Source organism: Alosa pseudoharengus, unplaced genomic scaffold, assembly GCF_046254945.1.
Source record: "Alosa pseudoharengus isolate Yale_2024_CS ecotype anadromous, Long Island Sound unplaced genomic scaffold, YU_APseudo_1.1 YU_APseudo_1.1_scf_1, whole genome shotgun sequence".
In the NCBI taxonomy this organism is placed as follows: Eukaryota; Metazoa; Chordata; class Actinopteri; order Clupeiformes; family Clupeidae; genus Alosa; species Alosa pseudoharengus.
Genome location: NW_027468564.1, coordinates 51,055,526 through 51,077,741, shown reverse-complemented (window position 1 = coordinate 51,077,741; position 22,216 = coordinate 51,055,526). Strand labels below are relative to the sequence as shown.

General features: G+C 44.3%; 2 protein-coding genes across 2 annotated transcripts; one reads left to right on the top strand and one right to left on the bottom strand.

Moving 5' to 3' along the window:
- Positions 1 to 776: 776 nt before the first annotated feature.
- tab1 (TGF-beta activated kinase 1/MAP3K7 binding protein 1) lies at positions 777 to 16,915 on the bottom strand. Its single transcript, XM_076291573.1, has 11 exons — positions 16,845 to 16,915; positions 15,733 to 15,863; positions 14,547 to 14,697; positions 12,586 to 12,672; positions 11,774 to 11,912; positions 9,695 to 9,811; positions 9,043 to 9,154; positions 6,695 to 6,839; positions 5,906 to 6,119; positions 4,427 to 4,580; positions 777 to 2,201 (listed from the first exon to the last, which is right to left on the bottom strand). The coding sequence occupies exons 1-11, from the start codon at positions 16,902 to 16,904 to the stop codon at positions 1,979 to 1,981; spliced, it is 1,533 nt and encodes a 510-aa protein (XP_076147688.1). The 5' UTR covers positions 16,905 to 16,915; the 3' UTR covers positions 777 to 1,978.
- A 31-nt stretch (positions 16,916 to 16,946) lies between these two features.
- zfand1 (zinc finger, AN1-type domain 1) lies at positions 16,947 to 17,946 on the top strand. Its single transcript, XM_076291561.1, has one exon. The coding sequence runs from the start codon at positions 16,973 to 16,975 to the stop codon at positions 17,792 to 17,794; it is 822 nt and encodes a 273-aa protein (XP_076147676.1). The 5' UTR covers positions 16,947 to 16,972; the 3' UTR covers positions 17,795 to 17,946.
- The last annotated feature ends 4,270 nt before the right edge of the window (positions 17,947 to 22,216 follow it).

Here is a 22,216-nt window from a genome sequence, read left to right as displayed (position 1 = left end):
TACAAAAATGAAATGTTTGCGGCAGATGCACACTTGTGGGTAATTTGTGGGAAACAAATGAGTCTACTAGAAAATATTGCCAGAAGTTTGCCAATGTTGGCTCCTACAGGCAAACTTCCAGCAAAGTTCTGGCAACAATGAGAACTTTGCCACTAGTGTTCGCCACCACCCTTAGCCAATAATGGCAAACTTCCAGTGAACTTCTGGTGACAAACCTAATTTGCATATGACATTGGCAATATTGCAGCAAAAGTTTACCACAGTTAGCCAGAAACCTAATGTGCATGTGAAAATATGACCTTGCCGCAAATTTGCGGCAACTCTTCGCCAGAAATCTGAAGTTTCTGTAAGGGTAAGCTAAGTAAATCGGACTGAAAATGTTAAAAAGTTATTCAAATGTATCCTGTTTGCATACGATCTTGTGATAGGGTTCACTGATGTTTAGGCTTTAAGATGCAAAAATATTGGACTACACCTACATCACCAGGGAAGTTAATTTGCAGCTTATGCGAACTTCATAATCACCATAACAGAGATTATGGTATGGAACCTATTTGAGTACATGCATCCAACTACAATGGTATCCTCTCTTATAGTCATAGAACTCGCACGATTCCTCCTCACATGAACTCTGCACACATGCACAAACACACAGTGTGTGTGACTGCAACTTGCCATCATAACATATGATATTAAACACTCCTAAAGTAGTGAAGCTCTTTACTAATGATCTGCCACATCTGAACTTTACAAGACAGAAAAAAAGGTCACAAAACTTCAGGTTCTAGGACTTTACTTCGGCAAGGCACTAATGCTCGCAATACATATGAGCAAACGACAGACATGAACACAAACACAGAGATATACATGTGTGACATTCGCAGATATAACCCAGTGACGACCGCATTTGCTATGGTCACGACCCCTCTCACGCTCCGACCCCACGGACTTTCTCTTTCTTTAGCGTGGGCCCACAGGGTGCCTGAACTGAACTTGTGGTTGTAGATGTGGGTGCCGTGTCAGCCGTCGGCTCCATGACAGGTGCTGGCATTCGAACCTACCCCGACACGACATGATTAAAAGAGAAAGAGCGGTCAGACTTCTGTACCTCATGTAGCTTAACGCGACACCACTGTCCTTTGAGAAAATAAGAACAAAAACAACAGCCATGGTGCATGTTAAATGACAACATTCGACTGATTTGTGTCAGTTTTGCACTCACCATGTTTCCTGCCAGAGCAGGAAATAGTTGTTGTTGTTTTTTAAATGCCCATTAGCAGTCCATCTCTTTGGCTCACAGTTCATTGAAGGCAATAGTTAAAACTACAGAGGTGTAAAGTATATTCCCTTCTTGACGAATTCATGTTTTCAGTGGAAGCTTGATGAGACAAGCAAAGCTCCTTTCTCACAACACCTCGTTGTGTGTATATTACTGTATCTGTTACCTGTTTATCATTACAGAATACCTGTGCATTCTATATGTTGTGCATTACAGTTCTTTTCTAGAATTCACCATTTTCAACACAATCACCTTCGGTGATGGAATGTGCCAACCACAGTAACCTTTGCCTACACTCATCCCAGCATTACTCAAAACATCTGTGATCGTAGACCATGTTGAGATAAAAATAAAAATATGAGCAGGGTGCAATGGGAACTTGAAGTCTGCCTGCCTCATGCGTGCATGGCTCAAAGATCAAAAACTTAAAAAAAAAAAAAAAAAAGAAAGAAATTGCACTACAGCCATTCTTGGCAGATCCATGTCGGGAATTTGCTGACATCTGTGAGCCGTAACTTGGGAGTTATGCATTAACAATGTCACAGTTGCTGAGTTCATCATAGAGTCTAGCGGCATACTCCCACAGATGCCCCGCTTCAGGCAACCCATCTGACCCCACAACCATGCAACACTTCCACCCCAAAAGTCCAATCCCTCTGATCCGCGGTACCCCCACAGACCCCACCCCGCCCGGGCTCTTCACTGAGGGCCCAGCCCACCCTGTGTGATCTGTCCATCGCTGTGGTCCGAGCCCCAGAGCTGGTAGAACTCGGTGAAGTCCACGTAGGGCGGCACGCGTCCCGTCTCGTCCGGCTGGGCCGCCTGGCTCCCCCGCTGGCGGAAGAGGCTGCCGTCGCCCGAGCTGGAGCTGGAGCTCTGCGTCTGGGTGTTGGTGGACTGCAGGGTGGCGGTGGGGCTCTGGCTGTGGGGAGGGGTGGTGGGGGACATGGGGACGAGAGAGGACACAGGGTCAGGGTCCAGGCTTGGGTCAAGAGAGCCAGGCTCAGGAATAGCATCGGGCGGCAGGATGGGGTCAAGGTTGGGGACGGGGATGAGAGGAACAAGGTCTGGGTTACAGTTAGGCTCAGGACCAAGGAAGTCAAAGTTAGGCAAGGGATCGCGGTTAGAGTCAACATCAGGAATCAGACAGGTGCCAAGAATAAAGTCAATGTTATGAATAGGGTCAGGGTCAGAGTTAACCACCAGATTAGGCTCAGGATTAGCAATTAGGTCCAGATCAAGATAAAGATTAGTATAAGCAATAGGTGCAGCCTTGGAGACCGTGTTGAGACTAAGACTATGGTTGGTATTAGAGAGAGGGTCCAGACCAATAGGATCAAGTTTAGCAATAGGGTCTAGGTCTGGACCAAGGAGAAAGTCGAGATTGGGAAGAGGGTTGGGACCAAAGCCAATGTCGGGGTTGTGGTTAGGGTTAAGTCTGGGAGTTTGAGCTTGGGCGGGGATCTCACTTATAGGCTGCAAGATATCCACGGATATGGAGGGGCGAATGGTGGAGACCAGCACCATGCTATGTTTGTGGCCAGAAGAGATGAGGAGGTAAGGAGATAAGGAGACGAGGAGATAAGCAGACGAGGAGATGAGGAAAGGCAGGGATAGAGCGCATGGACAGAGAATGGAGAGCATATGAGTGGGAGTGGGAGAGAGACAGAAATGGTGGATGATTAGACAAGTGGAATAACAGTGTTGATAAGCCATGCACATGCTGACAAGAAGTGTGTGACAATCAGCAATCAGTACCACAGATGAGTACCACAGAATGTACCACAGATTTTCCTGACAGATCAGTTTGACGCTTGTTTTAAAGTTAAAGGCAAATTTTAGTGACACAATCAAAGTGGACAATCTTCAAATCTAGTTGAGCCTTCCCAACCTCACATGGCATTAGTATGATGATAAATCTATCGAATCGAATAATTAAAATATTTCACAAATCAATGAAATAATAAAAATGAGTTTTCAAAAACACGAGAAAGAAATAAAAACTGCTATTAACAATGCAAGACAAACTATGATGACACAAAATACCAGGTACAACCAACGTCATTTTACTCTGTCGGGCACTGTGTTTACCCAATCTGATGGCCTTACAGATATTAAATCTATTTTATACCACCCACACACTGTCCCCACAAGTGTTGTAGTACTTGAGTCCAGGACTCGAACTCGAGTCTGAGTCATGAGCTAAATTTAGAGACTCGTGACTTGACTTGGACTTGAGCACTGAATGACTTGAACTTGGACTCAGACTCGTACATTCAGACTCGGAAATTGAGACGAGGCCTCAACTTTTTTTTGTAATGTCATTAGGCTATAATATGTCATTAAAATATTATTTGTTATATGATTTTAATATCTAAATTATTCTCAGTATTAATATTAGTGCAATGGAATGTTACTGCTTCATGTCATAGGCCTACATCACACATCACGCCATGTTCCTACAATAACGGACGTTAACTTTAACAGCGCAAAATGCATGGAGACATGAATGCCTCAAAGGTTGATTGTTTGCATTTAATAGTGACTTGACTCGGACTTGGAGAAGTAGTGGACTCGACTCGGACTTGACTTGGAATTTGTTTTAATGACTTGGACTTCACTCGGACTTGAACACTGGAGACTCGTACCTGTACTCGGACTCGAGGCATAGTGACTTGACTACAACACTGGTCCCCACACATGTAAACCATCTGGTGCTAGTTTACGATGCAATGAAGTTTGTGTGTGCAAACCAATCTCACAATGGTGTACAATTTTATGTGTGGATGAAGGGGACATTGTCCACCTTAAAGACAAATTCATTTTTTTCATCTCATTAATCATTTGAAAGTTGTATCCGTTGTAGACTAGACTGGATGGCAGCCAAGTCATTACAAGTCATTACAAGTCTCGATACAACTCTGAGTTACCAGAATTGATCTCATCGGGGTATTTCAAAGGCAGAACCACCACACAGACCCACTACATTGTTTCTGAACTTGAAAGTTACAACCGGCTACAACCGTAGCCAAAACAATACTGTACATCATACTGACATCAAATAGACGCATGAATGGGAAAGTTAGGAGTTCGGGGCTGGATCAAGCATACAGGCAATATCAACAGTCTGAAAGGGAAGTAGCATACCCAGGTGTGGGGGTCCCTCCCTCCAGGGTGGACGCGGTGTTGGTCCCGTTGGTCAGCGTGCCCTGGGAGGGCATGACCAGCGAGAGGGTCACACTGGTCTTACTGGTGCTCTGGCTGTTGGAGTAGGGCACAGAGACCGGGTAGATGCGCCCACCTGGCATGGGCAAACGAAATGGATGGAGAATCATTATTAGGAAAAAAACACAATTTAATGAAACATTTTAATCTAATCAAAAAAAAAAAAATGGAATTCATGTTGTATTGTTAACATTGGCTGAAGCTTGTTTAAATGTTCAAAATGAATTTGTTTGGGCTTTGCAAACAATATCTGTTGGTCAGTTCCTGTTTCCATGAGGAGACTCAGCTGATGGAGAAAAACATTACAGAAAGTCAGCTGACACAGACCACAGAAAGGACCGAGATACCTACTGGATTAAAAAAAGAGAACCTCTATGAAACCATCCACAGTGTAATCTACATATTCTATGTGAATGGGTAACAATGTCAATCCCACACAGGTGTTCTGTGGCTGAGCAGTAGTCGTACCTTTTAACCGACAAGCACCCTTAAAAATGTACAATTTTGGATTGTAGGTGTGTAACCTGCGTTGTGTTGAACCTGCGTGATTCAGCCCTGCACACGCCCGGACTCGAACCCGCGAACAGCAGCACCTCGGATCGGTAGGTGAGCGTGCTGACAGTTGAGCCAATAGCCCATGCCAGCAGCACTCTTGAGATGTCGGGGAGTGAGGTTTACCAACGTTCCACAAGCACAGCTAAGCTAGCTGGCATCCGTTACACTCACCCCCCTAAACCTCACTCCCGATCCGAGTCACGGCATCAATGTAACAGAGGTTGTAATTCATCCGCCGCTCACGGCCCTCGAACCCGCCACCTCGACACTCACCGGCATGGGAGTCGAACGCTCTAACCACTGAGCTAAAAGCCCAGGCTTCCAACTCAGCGGTTAGAAGCGTTCTTAAGGCTAGGGGTGTGAGGATTTACACGCGCAACTAGCATGCTAGCTCAGTTCGCCTCCGTTACAGGTGTACACTGTACCTTCAAGAAGAGCTGATGCAGTAACAGCCAGTGTGGCAGCAGATTTTCACTCAAACCCAGGAGAAGCACACCTGACTTTCCTCATAAATCATGTGTTCTCAACCTTCACATGATTAATGGGTTGTAAATCGAGGGCTTCTCCTTGACCCAGGTTGATCAAAATCCTTTGGCCACATCTGGCCTTTTTGTAGATATAGTCATGCAAGATACGCTTTGAGCCACTAAGCTCATGCACAATCTTTTCTGCACAAACTACAATTAAACAGAGAGAGCTAAATGTTTACTTTTGCATTGGTGTAATTAATGCGCTCATATTCCAGCAGAAACGAGTGCATGGGTGGGAGTTACAGAGCTAAGTGGAGAAGCGAAGGCGCTCGAGCGGTCTGGGGTGCGGGGGACGGACGAGTGGACGGCGGCTCACCTTGCGTGGGCGTGAGCGAGCCGTCAGAGAGCGGGTAATTGATGATGCGCACGAGGAGGGTCATGTCCTCGTGCCGCGCGCAGTGCGATGCCCGCTGCCGCCCACTAACGAAGGCGTCGTGGTGCAGCCGCTTCACCCGCTCCACCACCGACTGCGCCGCCGCCTCCAGGGTGGTCTGCTGGGCCAGCTCTGCCGCCACCATGGCAACCATCTCCTGTAATGAGGATGGGGAGTAGGGGTCGAGGTTAGTGAGGTGTGGGAGTTAGGGAATGGAAGGGCTTGCCCTGCATGAAATGCTATATCACTGGAGTCCGTTTCCCAAAAGCATAGACGATGCATCTTCCATGGTAGTGTCACTGCCAAATGTGAGTCGACTGTATTTGAGTTACGCGTTAACGATACAGAAATACGGTGTTGATATTCGGTCGTACTTTGGTCACATTTTAAGGACTGACAAATATGCTCTTATTTTGTCATTTTCCAAAATCAAAAATGTGATATGTGACAATATGTAATAATTAAGTGTTTGTGTATGTGCACTTCAAATCTAAAGACTCACATTTGGCAGTGACACTACCAAGCTATCATAGTTAGAAACTATGCTTTTGGGAAACGGACAAGCTGCCCTGGAGTGGCCTGCCTAGAGATGTTGACAGTTCTTGGAGCCTGTAGCTCAGCTGGTAATGTATGGCCTCAGCATCACTCTGGGAATGAGATGACTTTTTAAAGAGCACATGTTCAGTTTACTGTATGTCAGGGGGAGAAGATTTGACAGTAGTGCGTCCGTACTTGATTGGCCTGCTCGGGTCCGTGAGCGGATTCCAGAGCCTTGATGAGACCCTCGGACATGAGCAGCAGAAAGCCCGTCACTCCCTCCAACGACTGGCCTCCGTGGATCTCTGCCTCTGCAATGATTGGCTTATTCTTAGCGGCGCTAAAGAGGAAAGGGGAGAAGTTGGAGAAAGACACAGAATAAACATGGTTAGAGGGGGAAAGACTTTAAAGGCAAAGAACAGAACGAGAGAGAAAGAGAGAGAGATTAAAAAAGGGCAAATGACATCAAAATATCCACAAATTACTCATGGTTTGGTCTGGTGATTTTGCTTGTGACTCTGCATGACCAAAACGCCAGAGTTGCTCCACAAAGGGGAGAAATTCAATTAAGTGGGCTTTATTTTTTCCTCCCTTTTATTGTGTGCGTGGGTAATTTGAATCACATTCAAAGCTTAAGACCTATTTACTTCCCAGCAGGGGCAGGAAATTGGAGCTCTTGGTGTGCAGGTTAATGCAATTTAAAAGGACTCAAAGTTGTAATGCCAGACTTGGACCGCAGTCAAGCGGCGGGCCTGAGGAGCAGACCTCAGGAAACCCAAGTGAAGCGCAAGGCTCAGGAGGAAAAGACTGGGCTGGGGGCCCTCCTGCCAAATGTGGGTATCACACCTCCTGGAAATACTGATCCCCGAGACCCCAGGAGCCAAACTTCAGCTCTGTTCATCAAGTGTTCAGTCAAAACATTTGTTTTTGTTTTTTTCTCCCAGTGTATGTGCTGTTAGAATCCCTGATGGGACGCAGCCTCGGAATCGGCAATAAACACAACTCGGCAAACCAACACAATGATGATGACTGGCCGTTTGTAGCGTTCCAAAGAGGCTCTAAAGCGACAAAATGACAAAACTGCATGGTCAGTGAGACTCTGCTCAATAAGCACAGTCTTTAGTCTACATCAAATCTGCCCTGTGTTCTTGTAATGAGTTTCAACACAACATCTGGGCTGCATTAATTAACGGGCAAATTTTTCATTTTAATGCACGCGTCTGAAACATTTATTGCAGAGTGGCAACGGAGATAATCACTAAGCTCTCGTATCCTGCTGCTTTAAAATAAAAAAAAGAGAAAGACTATTAGACCAGATTAGAGCTCAACATGGCCGTCCAAACCCGACCTGTTCATGTTGGGTTGAAGCACCATTCATCAAGTACTTGTTGGGCTCGGGACAGACTAAGATGTCATGACCTGGTTTTACACCAGCTCAGTGGACCACAAACATCTACTATTATTTCAAACTTTAAGCCACTCTCCCCCTACCTTTATTATTTTGAGCATTATTTAATCTGACATGGCAGGGTTACATAAGTGTTTGGCAATGGGGAGCACAACATTTTGGTCTTCTAAATCAGGGGCCAGTCTAATTTCAGACTCTGCTTCAGTGGTTAAGCTACCAAGGGATTCAGCCACTACCGAAGGTGTCCCACTGTCAAATGCATGCCAGTGCACTGACAAATTCTGTTCCCCTCCAACATCCCAGAATGCACCTCAACTCTCACTGCCCAGAATAAAACATAATCTAACAAATAATGTGGCTAGAAAGCTTGAAAGGTGCAACAGACACGTTAATGTCCCAATGCTAACCCCATACTGTAATAATTAAATCTGCTTAGCATCATGACCATGCTGCGCAAATTTGTTTAAATGTGCTGCATTGAAGTTAACTCTGCTAAGTTATGCAATCAAGCTGTATCTCTAAGCTAACGTTAGAATACTGTTTGGATGTTGAGCTTACCTTAGTTACAGCTGCTTTTCAATTTCAACTAGGTTACTCATGCAGGACTCTATTCATTTTATTGACTCGGACACTGAATGTTTGCACACATATCAGTAGCCTTTTAATTGTGTTAAAACTGCAAGGGTTTCTCACAAACGTCTTAAAGTGACAGGCACTCAATTAGACTCCACACTACCAAGACAATCTTAAAGTGACAGGAACTTATTTCAGCACTCACTACCCGCCTACTCCCCCCCCCCCACCATTACCCCCAGACTGTAGCACTGTAGCTGAACATGGGGGCTTATGAACATGCCCCCAGACTGTAGCACTGTAGCTGAACATGGGGGCTTATGAACATGCCCCCAGACTGTAGCACTGTAGCTGAACATGGGGGCTTATGAACATGCCCCCAGACTGTAGCACTGCTCTGCTCTAGCTGTTGGCTGCAGCAACTCGAACTACGTAGAACCGACCGTTTTGTGTTTTTTCGTACCGACAGTACTCGGTGACCTCGAGAAACAGAGAGATCTATGTGAAAACTCGCCGAAGCAGCAGCAGCACTGAAACACCAACACATGCAGCAGCTGCTCACCTCAGGACGTCGATGTCCGTGTAGTTGAACTTCACCTTGTAGTCCCCAATCCGGCGGGTGCTGCTCTGGCCGGCGATGAGGCTGGTCTGACGCAGCCGGTTGGTGTCCAGACCTGTCGACGCACACGACAGGGGTCACCTTCAGCTTTACGGCCCCATGAAACGATGGCCATTAAAACCCAATCATTAAACCACATGACACAGGGGCTGTAATCACCCCCCCCCCTCCCTCCTCTGGTCATCAGTGAGGTGAACATGCAATGAAACTAGCACATTAACTCAGTGAGGAAAAAATAAGGGAGGCAGGAGACTACACACATAAAAGATATGAAATGAGGACCTTTAAAGGCAAGCACAGTAGATATGGGATACACGGTCAGGAACCCCTCCACTTCCTACTACCCGAACGTTCGATCATTAAAAAAGCAGCATGGATGAGAGCAATTTAGCAATATCCACCCGAAGATTAAAATCCTTCTTTATTGACACCACATATCACTGTAGGAGACCCTATCAAAGTGGGAAACCTTGGTCATGCCGTTTTTTAAACGGATCGATCGTTTTCTTCTAACTTTGTACTGTTTTAGATGTAACAGTAGAAGAATGGCCACAGCCATCACCACTGCCGTCCCCTCCCCCCCCCCCCCGCTCACCAAGTTGTGCCAGCCGGGTGAGTTCGTCCTCGTTGTCCGTGGTGTGGGCTCGGCCGATCTGGATCACCTGGTTCTGGCCATCGCTCGTGGCCTTGCACAGCAAGGCGCGATTGGTCCCTGTTCAGGAAGGGCAAGGACACGGGAGCAACAAAACAGAAGTTAGCACCGAAGTCTGTTTACACTAGAGCGGTGTCTGCGTTCACACACACACCACTGTTAATGGAGCTATTAAAGACAACCACCGCTTCTTGCTCAGGATTACCCTGGGTGGGCTTGCTAAACTCAAATGAGATAATAAAAACAGTCGAGTTTACGGGATAATACGATCACTATTGCCTAAATAGGCAAGGCAATGGGAAGCTTAAGTAAGCCTACTGTATAAATGTAATTATGTTTTTTTTATAGGGCAGTTCTGGTTAGGCCATATTTGAGCTGGCATTAAGCATGTTATTCTACACACACACAATCTATATGCAAATACAGAACATGTCTATAAAATGGAATTAACAGTTAATTAACCATGCAGTTGTTAAAAATAGGCTATAATGTATTTCATAGAACTCAGCCCATCAAAACGACCACAACCCTTGCTTCACTGGTACAGTAAGCTAGAGAAAACATATTTTTTCTAGTTCTAATTAATCTGATGTGAGCTCCGCTGGATCCCCATATTCATTCACTGCACAAGAAACTCTGTTTTTTGTGTTTGTCTAAAGCATTGTTACACAGGCAAAAGTGCTGTTTTGTGTTTGTCTAAAGCATTGTTACACAGGCAAAAGTGCTGTTTTGTGTTTGTCTAAAGCATTGTTACACAGGCAAAAGTGCTGTTTTGTGTTTGTCTAAAGCATTGTTACACAGGCAAAAGTGCTGTTTTGTGTTTGTCTAAAGCATTGTTACACAGGCAAAAGTGCTGGACACAAACAAGATCAAGCAGAGGCAGACATTCCTTGAACCGACTAAAGCAAAAAGAAAAACGGGACACCGAATCCCATGTGGCATTGAGACACTGTCTCTGAGGGAAAAGGGAGTCGAGGCAAAAACACGAACGCTAGCCTGCCGTGTCATGAGTCCCCGTGCAGACATGTTAACCTGCCCGTCTGAAACACTTAGCGTTACAACAGAGTCTGCAGTGTGTCGGCCCACTCGTACCACACGCTCCTGACCCTTTCCAAGCCTTGCAGTCGGATGGGGTGTTTTGTTTTTCTGCAATATGAATGACTTTCACTCTCTGACCTTCCCCGACCTCCAAAGGAAACCCTGTGGTCCCCTGCTCTTTCCTATTAAGAGGCGAGACAGACACCCTTGGCATGAACTGACCCTCCTTGATGTCTGGATTGTCAGACAGAAACAATAAGCCTCAGTAATTACCCAATAAAGAATCATTATAGGAATGGATTTGCCTTACATCGACCCAGACAAGCCTAGGGAGGGGGGGGGGGGTGGTGGTGCTGTTTTGCTTGATGTTTTTTGTGTGTGTGTGTGTGTGTGTGTGTGTGTGTGTGTGTGTGTGTGTGTGTGTGTGTGTGTGTGTGTGTGTCAGTTTGTCTGTAGGTATGAGTATGAGAGGCTTGACCAGAGTTGCATTCTATTAGCTTCCCATGTTATGTGCTTTGCATTAAACTATTTTAGAATTCATAGCTGGTACACAAGTTGTCTCCAAAACGGCGAACTGGCTCAGCATTTAACATTTAACAATGACTGCCTGGGGATGGTTAAGGGGTCTAAATATGTCTGCAGTCAGTGCACTAAAGCGGAACACCACAGCTTTTTTCACCAAGAATAACAAGTCCTTCACGAATGTTCATTGCAAACATTTTCAGCATTGCGTTAGAGGCCATTGGCATTTCCCCAACACAGTTTAAGCCGAAACAATGCTGACTGCAGCAATGCTAGGAAGTGAAAGATTGTTTCAGTGCATGTTTTTAAACACCCCAATGTGCTAACAGAATAGAATGAGATGAGACCACAGCGTGTGTGTGTGTCTGTGTGTGTGTATATATATATATGTATGTGTGTGTGTGTGTGTGTGTGTGTGTATATATATGTATGTGTGAGTGTGTATGTGTCTATCTCACTGACCGACATTGGCGATGTAGAGTTTGTTGTTGAGGATGAGGGCCACCACTGCAGTGGCACCACCGTTCACTTCCTGTTCCAGCACGCCCAGCCGGTCAGACAGCTTCTGACACTGAGGGGACAACTGGTGGAAGAGAGCACCCTACAGGGGGCAGAGAGACAGAGAGATAGAGCGAGAGAGAGAGCGAGAGAGAGAGAGAGAGAGAGAGAGAGAGAGAGAGAGAGAGAGAGAGAGAGAGAGGAAGGAAGAAAGGAAAGGCATAATGTGTGGTAAAAGGGAAATACAGTTCACAAATATATAGCAAAAGTAGACATCGGAAATCTGTGCATTCAATCCATATTATAGTTTTCTCTATTTTGTTAGGCAGGTAGAAGGTGGATATCTGCATTTAATAAGTAAAGCCAGCATCATTTAATTGGGCTTCCAAAGAGGTTCAGGTACATAAAATCATACATATAACAAAGAGCCACGTCACATCATATCCAGCTCTTCACTGGCATAGATGTGAGGTGGACCTCCACCTCAGGCATTCACCTACTGGCCCCCAACAGCTCATTACCGCTATTCGAATAGCTAGAGTCATTATGCATATGCTCAAGCACACAAGCATTGTCCCTGTAGAAACAGACTGGGGTGCTTTGTTCCACAACCCTGAGTCATTCCACTGCTTGGGTAAGAATCACTCCTGATAGGAATTTTCTATTCATGCCCAGACCAGTCCAGGGACCTAACCATGTGGATGGTCCCGTGTGGATGGTCACCCATGTGTCATGTGAGTGAGTGAGTATCTGCCCTGCCGCCTGCACGTCCCTACCTCGGGGATCTGGGACTGCAGGTTGGCTTTCTCGGCCAGTACGTCGCCAATGGTTTCAAAGTAGCTCTTCTCCACGGCGTCGAAGGCCTGCGACAACAACAAACAACAGCACCCAATGAGCATCTCCTCCAACAGTATAGACAAGCTCTGTTCACTCCCTCCAGATATTAAACAACAGCTTAAGGAGACGACCGAACGCTGTTTTTGCAGTGACCTGTTCATTTTCTACATTGTTTCGTATTGGCAGTAAACTGTTTGTGTGCTGCTGATGCGCCCAGAGCATTTTGCGTTTTTTTGCGCCTGCTGATCCTCACATTGTTGCGGGGGCGCCCTGAGCGCCGTGAATTCCAAGCAGAAAAGCACCCACGTTTTTATGAAAACATAAGGCACCTTGCGCTTTATAAGCGGCAAAGCAAGTCCTGCTTGATCGTTAGTTAGCAGACGTTTTTATCCAAAGTGACAGAGACTGGAAACGGAATTTAAACAGTAACACACATACAGTACCAGTCAAAAGTTTTTAAACACCCACTCTTTTATCACTTTTTTTTTACTATTGTTACATTGTAGACCAAAACTGAAAACTATTAATTTAGTTTTCTAACAGTCCTGAAGGAGTTCCCATACATGTTGTAGGGGAACTTTTTTTGCTTGACATGACACCTAAAAGAGTAGGTGTTTCAAAAAACGTTTGAGCGGTATTGTATGTGAAATGAATATTTCACACCGTTTACGTGTTGTGTGGTGTGCACATCAGGGTCACGCTCTGTTGTTTAAGAGTTTTATATAGTATAGTTTTATACTACCGTAATGAGAGTGCTATTCAAATCAATTCTGCTCAGACATTCTGTGGTAGGTACAGCTTAGCCAGAAAGGAACTCCTCTGTTTCATTTTCAATAACATGAAGTGTACATTGTAACATTGAAACATGAATCAATAACATGAAGTGTAAGTGTACGTTGCCTAAATTAGTCCAAGGGACTTTTACAGGAACCTCTTTAAATATTCACAGAGTACTCTCGTGTCAAAAAAAGAAAGCCAACAGTAACCGTAGTTACTGTAAGTGTTCTAGACAAATTTCCCAGTTTCATCTCAGGTGAGCCATTCTATTATGCCGTCCATTACTGGCAACACAGCAGCAAAGTTTACACATGTATTCATTTAGCAGACACTTTTATCCACAGTGACTTACACATGTCAGCTATATTACAAGGGCATTATTACATTGTACCCGGAGCAACGTGGGGTTAAGTGCTTTGCCCAAGGGCACAACGGTGGAAGCTGGGAAGTTTAACATGATCTATTTTGGCATTAAACTAAGGTCTGGTGTCCTGTACAATGACTAGGCCTATTTTCTCAAGGAGTATCTCCAAGGAGTTCTCGTTTTAGTGCAGGACTAGTCCTAATGAATCTATGTATGGGAAATCGGCCCTAAAAGTCTACATTTTCATGACTCCTCACATTCAAACAGAATCTGATTTGTCTGAAATTAATGAGTGTTGAAACGTGTATCCAATAATGTATTGTACAATCACTGTCAGCCCATGTACTATCAACAGCATGCTATTACCACTATGCTTTTAGCTGGCCTGCTCAATCATTAATGATGACTTAACTCATAACGTACATGTAAAACTAATGAGTCACCTCCTGGACTCATCAATAATTCAATGCTGACTAATCCTCTTAAAACACAAAAATGACATGGTCTCTCAGTGGCATTCCATATATGGCTTGGGAACTGAATGGAGCCTTAATACAATTATGAATAGCAGAATGACCTAGAATATGTGGCATAATTCTAGAATATGAAAGTAAGGCTAGTCAATGAATTACTTGGACAATACTTGAGCATCCTAGAATTGGTTAGGATTGACAAAAATCTGACAAGTAGGTTATTTCCTACTTCACCTATGGAGAGCTATCTTTGCAACTCTTCACCTAGCGGACAGAAGTGTCGCACCTGAGAGAGTATCCGGCGGACGTCAGCATCTGAGTGTGTGGAGTTCAGCTGGCCCAGTAAGAGCTCTGCAGTCAGGGACTGAGACATAAAGTTGGCCACCCTGCTGCCATCGTAGCCATTAAACACGCCATACAGGAAGCAGTCTTCACCTCTGATTGGACAGAAACAACACCACACATAGTGAGTAGAGGGGAATAAGCATCATGCAGAGCATATGACTGGCTGCCTGCAGACTTGAACCTTCAAGTGCATCTTCAGTACAAAATCCTGATAAATTACTGACAAATTACAGGACAGCAAATAAGCCCCAGATGCTGAAACCACTACAAAATCATCCATACATCCATGTTTGATATTAAAGCTATACTGCTATACTGTGAAAGGCCCTCTCCCCACAAGGCAGTGTTTTGGTTGGTCCTCTCTGGCCTACAGTAACAAGATGGCAGCATGACATGGCAGATTACATGAATGGGGTTTGCTTATTCTGAAGTAGATATAAAGGACTGCTTCTAAGCAAATAAATGCACAAGTATTTGTGTACAAGTAATTATACCCTGATTGAAATATGTATGCTTGTATACATTCTTGGATAAAGCAAAACACATGTAACCAGCAACTGCATTTGCAAGGTAATATATAGTGAGCCTTGCATTCCAATCTAGAGATCAGGGCTGAACTTGGGACAAAAAAACAGGTGTCCACTGAGGAAACAGAAAAGATAGTTTCATGAGAGTCTATGGGAAAACCCTTCACATAAACCGGTATTAGGAACATCTGTTTATTCAAATGAGGGACACTTGACTGAAACTCAACTAACTGCTGCCTCTAAACTGCCACAAAACAGATTTTACATAATCGACAAACCACAGGTTTCACATTCCAAGCTTCATAAGGTATGCTGACAACAAAATATAATTTGGATCCTACAGACACTACTCAACAACCAGCAGCCATCATTAGCCCACATCTTAAACAAGGGGAGATGCGGTGCGGTGTGGCAGTGTGTGTGAGATAATGTACAAACACTGCAGATTTTTTTAAACTACACATAGCCTGGAAAACAGAGGTAACAGAAAACTGGTGGACCACCAACGGCACCAATTATAATGATAGGCCACTGATAACTGCAGGTCCTGGGTATTTGCACCAGATAAAAAATACCCACACATCAAATACAAAAAATTACCTGAACCGGAAATGACCATCCTCGTACGGGTGGCTCTGAGTGCCCTTGCCATCTGTTCCGTACACACAGTTTGGTGCATTGCCCACACCACACAACTGGCACAGGGGCAGGTCATCTGTCCAACTCTGATGCTAAGGAGAAAAAAGAATAAGAGAGAAGAGTTCAGCAATCAGCAATGACTGCATCATCCAAGATTAGGCAAGAATGCCTTACTGCTATGGATGTATTAAGTAAGATATAAATTTATCCACGTAAGTATTTATCCACGTAAGTTAGGTATTAATACATCCACGGCAGTAAGGTACAGTGTACTGTGATTTTTGTACAGTGATTTTACCATTGATTGGACCTAATTAGATAAGACATTGTGTGCTACTACAGCTCACGGTTAAGTGTCTGCCAGCTTGCACCAACAATGATGAAATCTATCAGAAGAATTTTCACTTATACAGAACAGGCCCCTTAGCCTCTGGCCACCGTGACTAGCTTATCAGATTTCCCTGTTCTCTTCCATCAACAATGATGAAATGCAGTGGCTGGCAAGCTCCAGCCTCTCCTTTGAATAGCCTCTGCTGGGCACATCTAATGTGATAGCTACAAAGCCGTCGGTAACCTATAACGCAAGAAACTTGACAACTTGAAGAACGTATTGCACACCTTGATTTGTCAGCACACGTTACTACTTTGGGCAGAAGCTAATGTTTTGAAGTGTTAGCTTACTCGCAGGCCAGGTAGCCAATTAAATGTTCACGTTAATCAGTTTCATCTTGTAAAGTGTCTGGGCAGTAAAGTAGATATGTCATCCCTAAATGTTGAATGTGGATATTTACTCAAATGCAAATCTTGCATACAGAGGAAAAGAGATTAATTAAATTAAAACTTATAGTGACTTGTCAAATTAGTTAGCTAGCTTCTAGCTAACTACCCTAGCTATCTGGAGCTCCATAAGCACTGCCTTGATGCAAAGAAAACATTGACCAATTTTGTACGTTTATCTCTTGAAAATCATGCAAAGTTCAATATGATAATCAAACTGTCATCTATTCGGTAGGTTGAATTGGTCATGCTGACGCAAAATCACACAGAAAATTGTTGCTAAAACAATTTCTTACGCTCTGCATTAGATTCCTCCGCTGCGCCGCCATCTTGAGCGGAAGTGGATAACTTCTCATAATGACGTCGAAAAACCCACGTACCCCACGCATCAACGCAGTGTGCGTACAGTAAAGCGGAAGAAATCATGGCTGAACTAGACATCGGCAAACATTGCAAAGTCACGGCTTGTAACCAAAAAGACTTTTTGCCCTTTACTTGTGATGCGTGCTCTGGTGTTTTTTGCGTGGAACACAGAACTCGTGAATCACATTCATGTCCTCAGCTGAATGTTCAACGTGAGGTGACTGTTTCAGAGGGTAACGTTAGCAACTTATACCAATGTGCATTTCAGGATTGTAAAGGCAGAGAACTGCTGCCAGTCATCTGCCCTCATTGTGAGAAGAACTTCTGTCTTGCACATCGACACCAAGATGACCACAAGTGTGAAAAACTTGAGACACAGAAACCGCGAATGGTAGCCACAAAGGAGCTGGTTCAAAAGATTGTTGAATCAAAGAAGAATACGCCGCCGTCGAGTGGTGGTCGTCGTAAAGGAGCGAAAAACAGCGCAACAGCAGCAAAGGTTGCACTAATGAAGTTAAAAATGCATGCATCTGGAGATAAAGCAATACCACAGACGGAGAGAGCCTATTTCCAAGTTTTCTTGCCTAAAGAATCCAAAGACCGCTCTGTGGCCATGTTCTTCTGCACTAAATGGACTATAGGGAAAGTGATTGACACGGCTGCTTTGCAGGCTGGCTTGAAGAACAACAACAACGTGCTAACAGCCAAGAAGCTGCGGTTGTGTCATCCTGAGACAGGTGAAGCCCTCAGAATGGATGTCACTCTGCTCTCTCTACTTGAACAAGAACTTCCACTACATAATGGAGGCAATATGATCTTGGAGTACCTAGACAGCGGGTGCACTATGTTGGATGATGTTGGAGCATACATTCCAACACCATAAGATCTCCATCTGCAGTGCTGATGTCTTAGAATTGGAAGTTGTTATTACCCTGAAAATATCTGTTGAGACTTTTTATTTTCAATGTTTAAGTTCCAAATGCCCATTAATGTATGTTATTTTACATATTGATAATAATAATGTGTTAAAATACAGTTTCTGTTGCATTATTTCTGCTAGTATCATAGCCTACAACAGCATTTTCATGGAATGGAATTATAGATAGATAGATAGATAGATACTTTATTGATCCCCAAGGGGAAATTCAAGAAATTCTAGTCAAAGTAGATCATGTAACAGAAAGATGGTAGGGCCTAGGCCTAGGGTATCTTTTAAGTGTGCTAGCTCTCTTTGCCAGGGGCTGGATTTTAAAGGTAAAGAGGAAAACTATATTTTCTGAAATCTGTGTGTTTGGGGGACAGTAATGAAGGGTTAAACGTTTAGTTTAAGTCAGTGGTTGTCTTCGAGTATGGTTTCTAGTTTTGCCAGCTGAAATTCGTCTGATTGTGGTGAAATGCAATTGGGTTCCATCTAACCTACATAGCAATGAGACTAATGTGAGCATGGTTAATTATGCCTGAGTGTTTTTTAGAGGAAATCAAGGTCAAAGCAAAGTCCTTCAAGTCCCTCCACTCGGCGGCCATATAGCAGCGCTTTTTGAGCACTCGTCGGGCATCCTATTCGGCAGAAATGCGCGTGCGCAAGGCTTCACCAATCTTGCTCCAGCTGCGAGTTCACAACACACGATGTCTTCACAACACACCATATGATTGGCTCAATGTATTCACATCACACCACATGATTGACTTAATGTATTCACATGTCAACGTTTTGCCGAGGAAGGGGTGGGATATGTGTAGACAACAGCCATATTGGCGTTATAAACTAGCCCCATGCATTTCTATGGAGTATTTTTTGAGTGCTGTATCTCCTCATTAGAAAGTCTCTGCTCAAAGCACTGTTTGTGGCTAATTTAATGTATTTTTATGATGTCAAAAGTGATAACGACTGCACATTCTTTTCAAGAAGCAAAAGGTTGACTTTTAAACTTACCTCAAACTCTAAAATGTTATTGCTTATTTTCTTTTGATGTGAATTATTGGGAAATTGATCTTAATTCATTCATGATACATGTATTTCCATGCATGCATGCTATTTATCTTATCACTTAAAAAGTGGTATATAGTGTCTCAAAGTCAGAATGTTTTCAAAATGACACATTTGTTGATAAGAGGTCTTACAGTTCTGTCCGCACTTTTTATATCTGTAAGACTTTCATTAAAATGTATTACAATTAGGCAATATCAAGGGCGTCTGTCACTCTAAAAAACCCCTCGGCACATCTCACCTCTGCTGAATATATTCAGGCTCTGAAGTGTTTTTAGTGATTGAATATTTTAAATATTGTTCTCGAATCAAAATGAAAATGAAATGGTTGTAGGCCTGTTTTACATGGTTGTAGGCCTATTTTACAAAGCATGATGACCTCAAACTGCCTCTCTTGTGCAACTAGACTACCCTCTTGTGGTGAGAAAAAAGCACACAGCAGTATCATTTGTGATTACTTTCCTGCAAGACTACTAAGCTGGCTGGAGAGATTAACTCTTCCTACTTAAATGTATTAGATATGTTAAGAAGATCCATCAGTGTTACTCTACAACTTTCCACAATCAAATAGTATAGAAGTCCTAAATTTTTCCTAACTCGTCTAAAAATATGTTACAGTTCTTTGTAAATTTACTCTGGTTATTTGGTCACTGAATTTGATTAAGACTGATTTGTCTTAATTGTCAATCCATAATAATCAATCTGAATTGATCACATTATTAGGAATAGGATAAGTATAAGGATTGGGCTTGTAATACCATTCATTTGAGGTTAGTCCATTTTTTTTGCAAATGAGCAAAAAAGATCAGAACACCAAACAGGTATAATTGTTTTTGGTCTTTATTGTTAAATTACAAAAGTATTGTTAATGTGATGGTGAATTGAAATGGTAAACTTCAATTTTAAAACAGGAAAGTGACACAGGAAAGCCATCAGTTGAATGTGTATGCTGTTGGTCCCCTCCATATTCCCATGTGCTCTCTTTGCTCAGCAGCTTTGGGCATCTCGTCTTCTTTTGACGCTACTGGCTCTCCTCCTCCTGCAGCCACCACGCCGTGTCACTCAGCTTGATCTGAAACGTGACTTTTTTCTTCTCTTGTCCAGTCCTCTTTGTCCTGCCTGACCCCGCAGTAGTCTCCGTGATGCAGGAGTCAGGTGATCTCACGGTGAACGAACTCCAGGTCTGGTTGGCCTGGTCGAGTTTCCTCTGTCTCTCCTCTCGCTTCTTCTCCTTAGTTTGTCGACTTGCGTCCATTTCAGCCAAAAAGGCGGTTATGTCGTCATCCCTCTCCTGGACCCCCTGTGCGTTTCTTCACCTCTCTTCCTCTCTCAGTCTCTCGTCCACCCCGTCGCTCTCCTCCTCTGACAGTTCCAATGTCTGGTCTTGTCTCATCAGATCCAGCTGTCCCACCTCCTCATGCACTTTTACAGCAGCCATTTCTTCTCGCTTGCCTTTTTGTGTTTGAGTGTCAGCCCCACCAATGGCTAATTCCTCAATCCACAAAACACTGTCAAAGTCACCTTCGATAATGGATGTTGTACGCCTCCCCTCCTTTCTTCGTCCCTGCAGATAGGTGACCGGTGTGTCTTCAGTTTCCAGTGGGGACTTCTTCACTGGGCTGTTTGACTCACAATCCTTTGCTCCTGTCTCCTCGCCCCATGCCTGCAGCCATTGCGGTCGGGCCTTCTCCATTTGTCTCACCTGCGCCTGTGGACTCGTATCATCATCACGTCTGCCCTGCACAGTAACTCGCTTCGCTTCCTCTCGCTCATTCTCCTCCTCCAGTTCCTTCAGAAGCATGTCCACCTCTAACACTATGTCATCATCTTTCTCATTCTTTAATCTATCTTTATCCTCCCCTTTTCTCCCCGCCATCTGTTTCACCAGGTCTCTTGATTGTCTTGATTTAACATAATTTCTGATTTCCTTTGTCACACCTTCATCACTTGCTGGTTCATGTTTGTCAGTCTCCGTGGACAGCAGTATCTCACTCACTTCATCTATCTCTACCAAAGACATATCCACTTCCAGTAACTTTTTCTCATCAGTAGTCTCCATTGCTCCCCTTTTGACTGCTGGGACAGGGGTCATTTTCCCCTCAGTGATAGACTGTGGCTCTTTTTCTGTTTTTCTTCTGTTCTCGTTCTCCACCTTCTTTGTTTCTTCCATCGTCACACCAGTCTGTTGACGTCCCTCTTTCTCCTGATCCCATTTCTCTCTCTGCTTGGTGTTTGTTTTACGATTCTGTGTCTGCATGGGTTGCTCCTTCTTAGTTGCCTTCTCTGTTTCCTTGAGAGGCACAAATGCCTCCAGTAATAGCTCATCTTTGGTGTTGTTTTTTCCCTCTTGCATTTGTGCCTCAGAATCATTTTTCTCACCAGTCATGCTCAGGGGGTCTCCTTCTTTTTGTTTGAGCTCTTTCATGGTCACATGCTCCGTTATCACTACCTCATGTTTTTGGTAGTGTGGACTTTCTTTTGCCTTCAGCAACCTCTTCGGCTCCTTTTTCTCTTCCCCCAGCATTTTTTGTGCACTTTTCTTTTTCTTTTTCTCCTCCTCTGTTCTCTCTTTCACAGCTCCAGCTAAACACCCTGTCAAATATCCAGATGTGTCACACTCTCTTTTCAATCTCCGCACATCCTCCTCCTTCTCCATCCCCCTCTCCTTCTCCATCTCCTTCTCCATCCCCCTCTCCTTCTCCTCCTTCTCCTTCTCCATCTCCTTCTCCATCTCCTTCTCCATCCCCCTCTCCTTCTCCATCTCCTTCTCCATCCCCCTCTCCTTCTCCTCCTCCTTCTCCTTCTCCATCTCCTTCTCCTCCTCCTTCTCCTTCTCCATCCCCCTCTCCTTCTCCATCTCCTTCTCCATCCCCCTCTCCTTCTCCTCCTCCTTCTCCTTCTCCATCTCCTTCTCCTCCTCCTTCTCCTTCTCCATCCCCCTCTCCTTCTCCTCCTCCTTCTCCTTCTCCATCTCCTTCTCCTCCCTCTGTGTGAGCTTTGCCTCAATTCTCCGTAGCTCAGTGACACTTTGCCTCTGCCGTCCCTCAGTCTTCATAGTCTCTTCACTTCCCTGCATCTCCTGGATCGTTTTATGCTGCTGCTTTATCTCTGTCCTTTTAGTTGTCGTCTTCAACCTCTTCTCCACTCTGTTGTTGTCGTCTTTGAGCTCTCCTTCCTCGGCCTTCCTTTGGGCAGCCGCGCATCGGTCTGGAAGAGGTGGGATCTCCATTTCCATCACTCTTAAACACTCTTTCTTTGTCTGTTCCTTTAACACACAGCTGTTTCTTCCTGCCTCTTGTAACTCAGCTTGTAAGATCT

Coding starts and splice junctions, on each gene's coding strand:
- tab1 (XM_076291573.1), bottom strand. CDS start 16,904: ATGAGAAGTTATCCACTTCCGCTCAAGATGGCGGCGCAGCGGAGGAAT. Junction 12,673..14,546: donor TCCGCCGGATACTCTCTCAG/GTGCGACACTTC, acceptor TTGTTGTCGCAG/GCCTTCGACGCCGTGGAGAA. Junction 6,840..9,042: donor ACGGACATCGACGTCCTGAG/GTGAGCAGCTGC, acceptor TTTCCTCTTTAG/CGCCGCTAAGAATAAGCCAA.
- zfand1 (XM_076291561.1), top strand. CDS start 16,973: ATGGCTGAACTAGACATCGGCAAACATTGCAAAGTCACGGCTTGTAAC.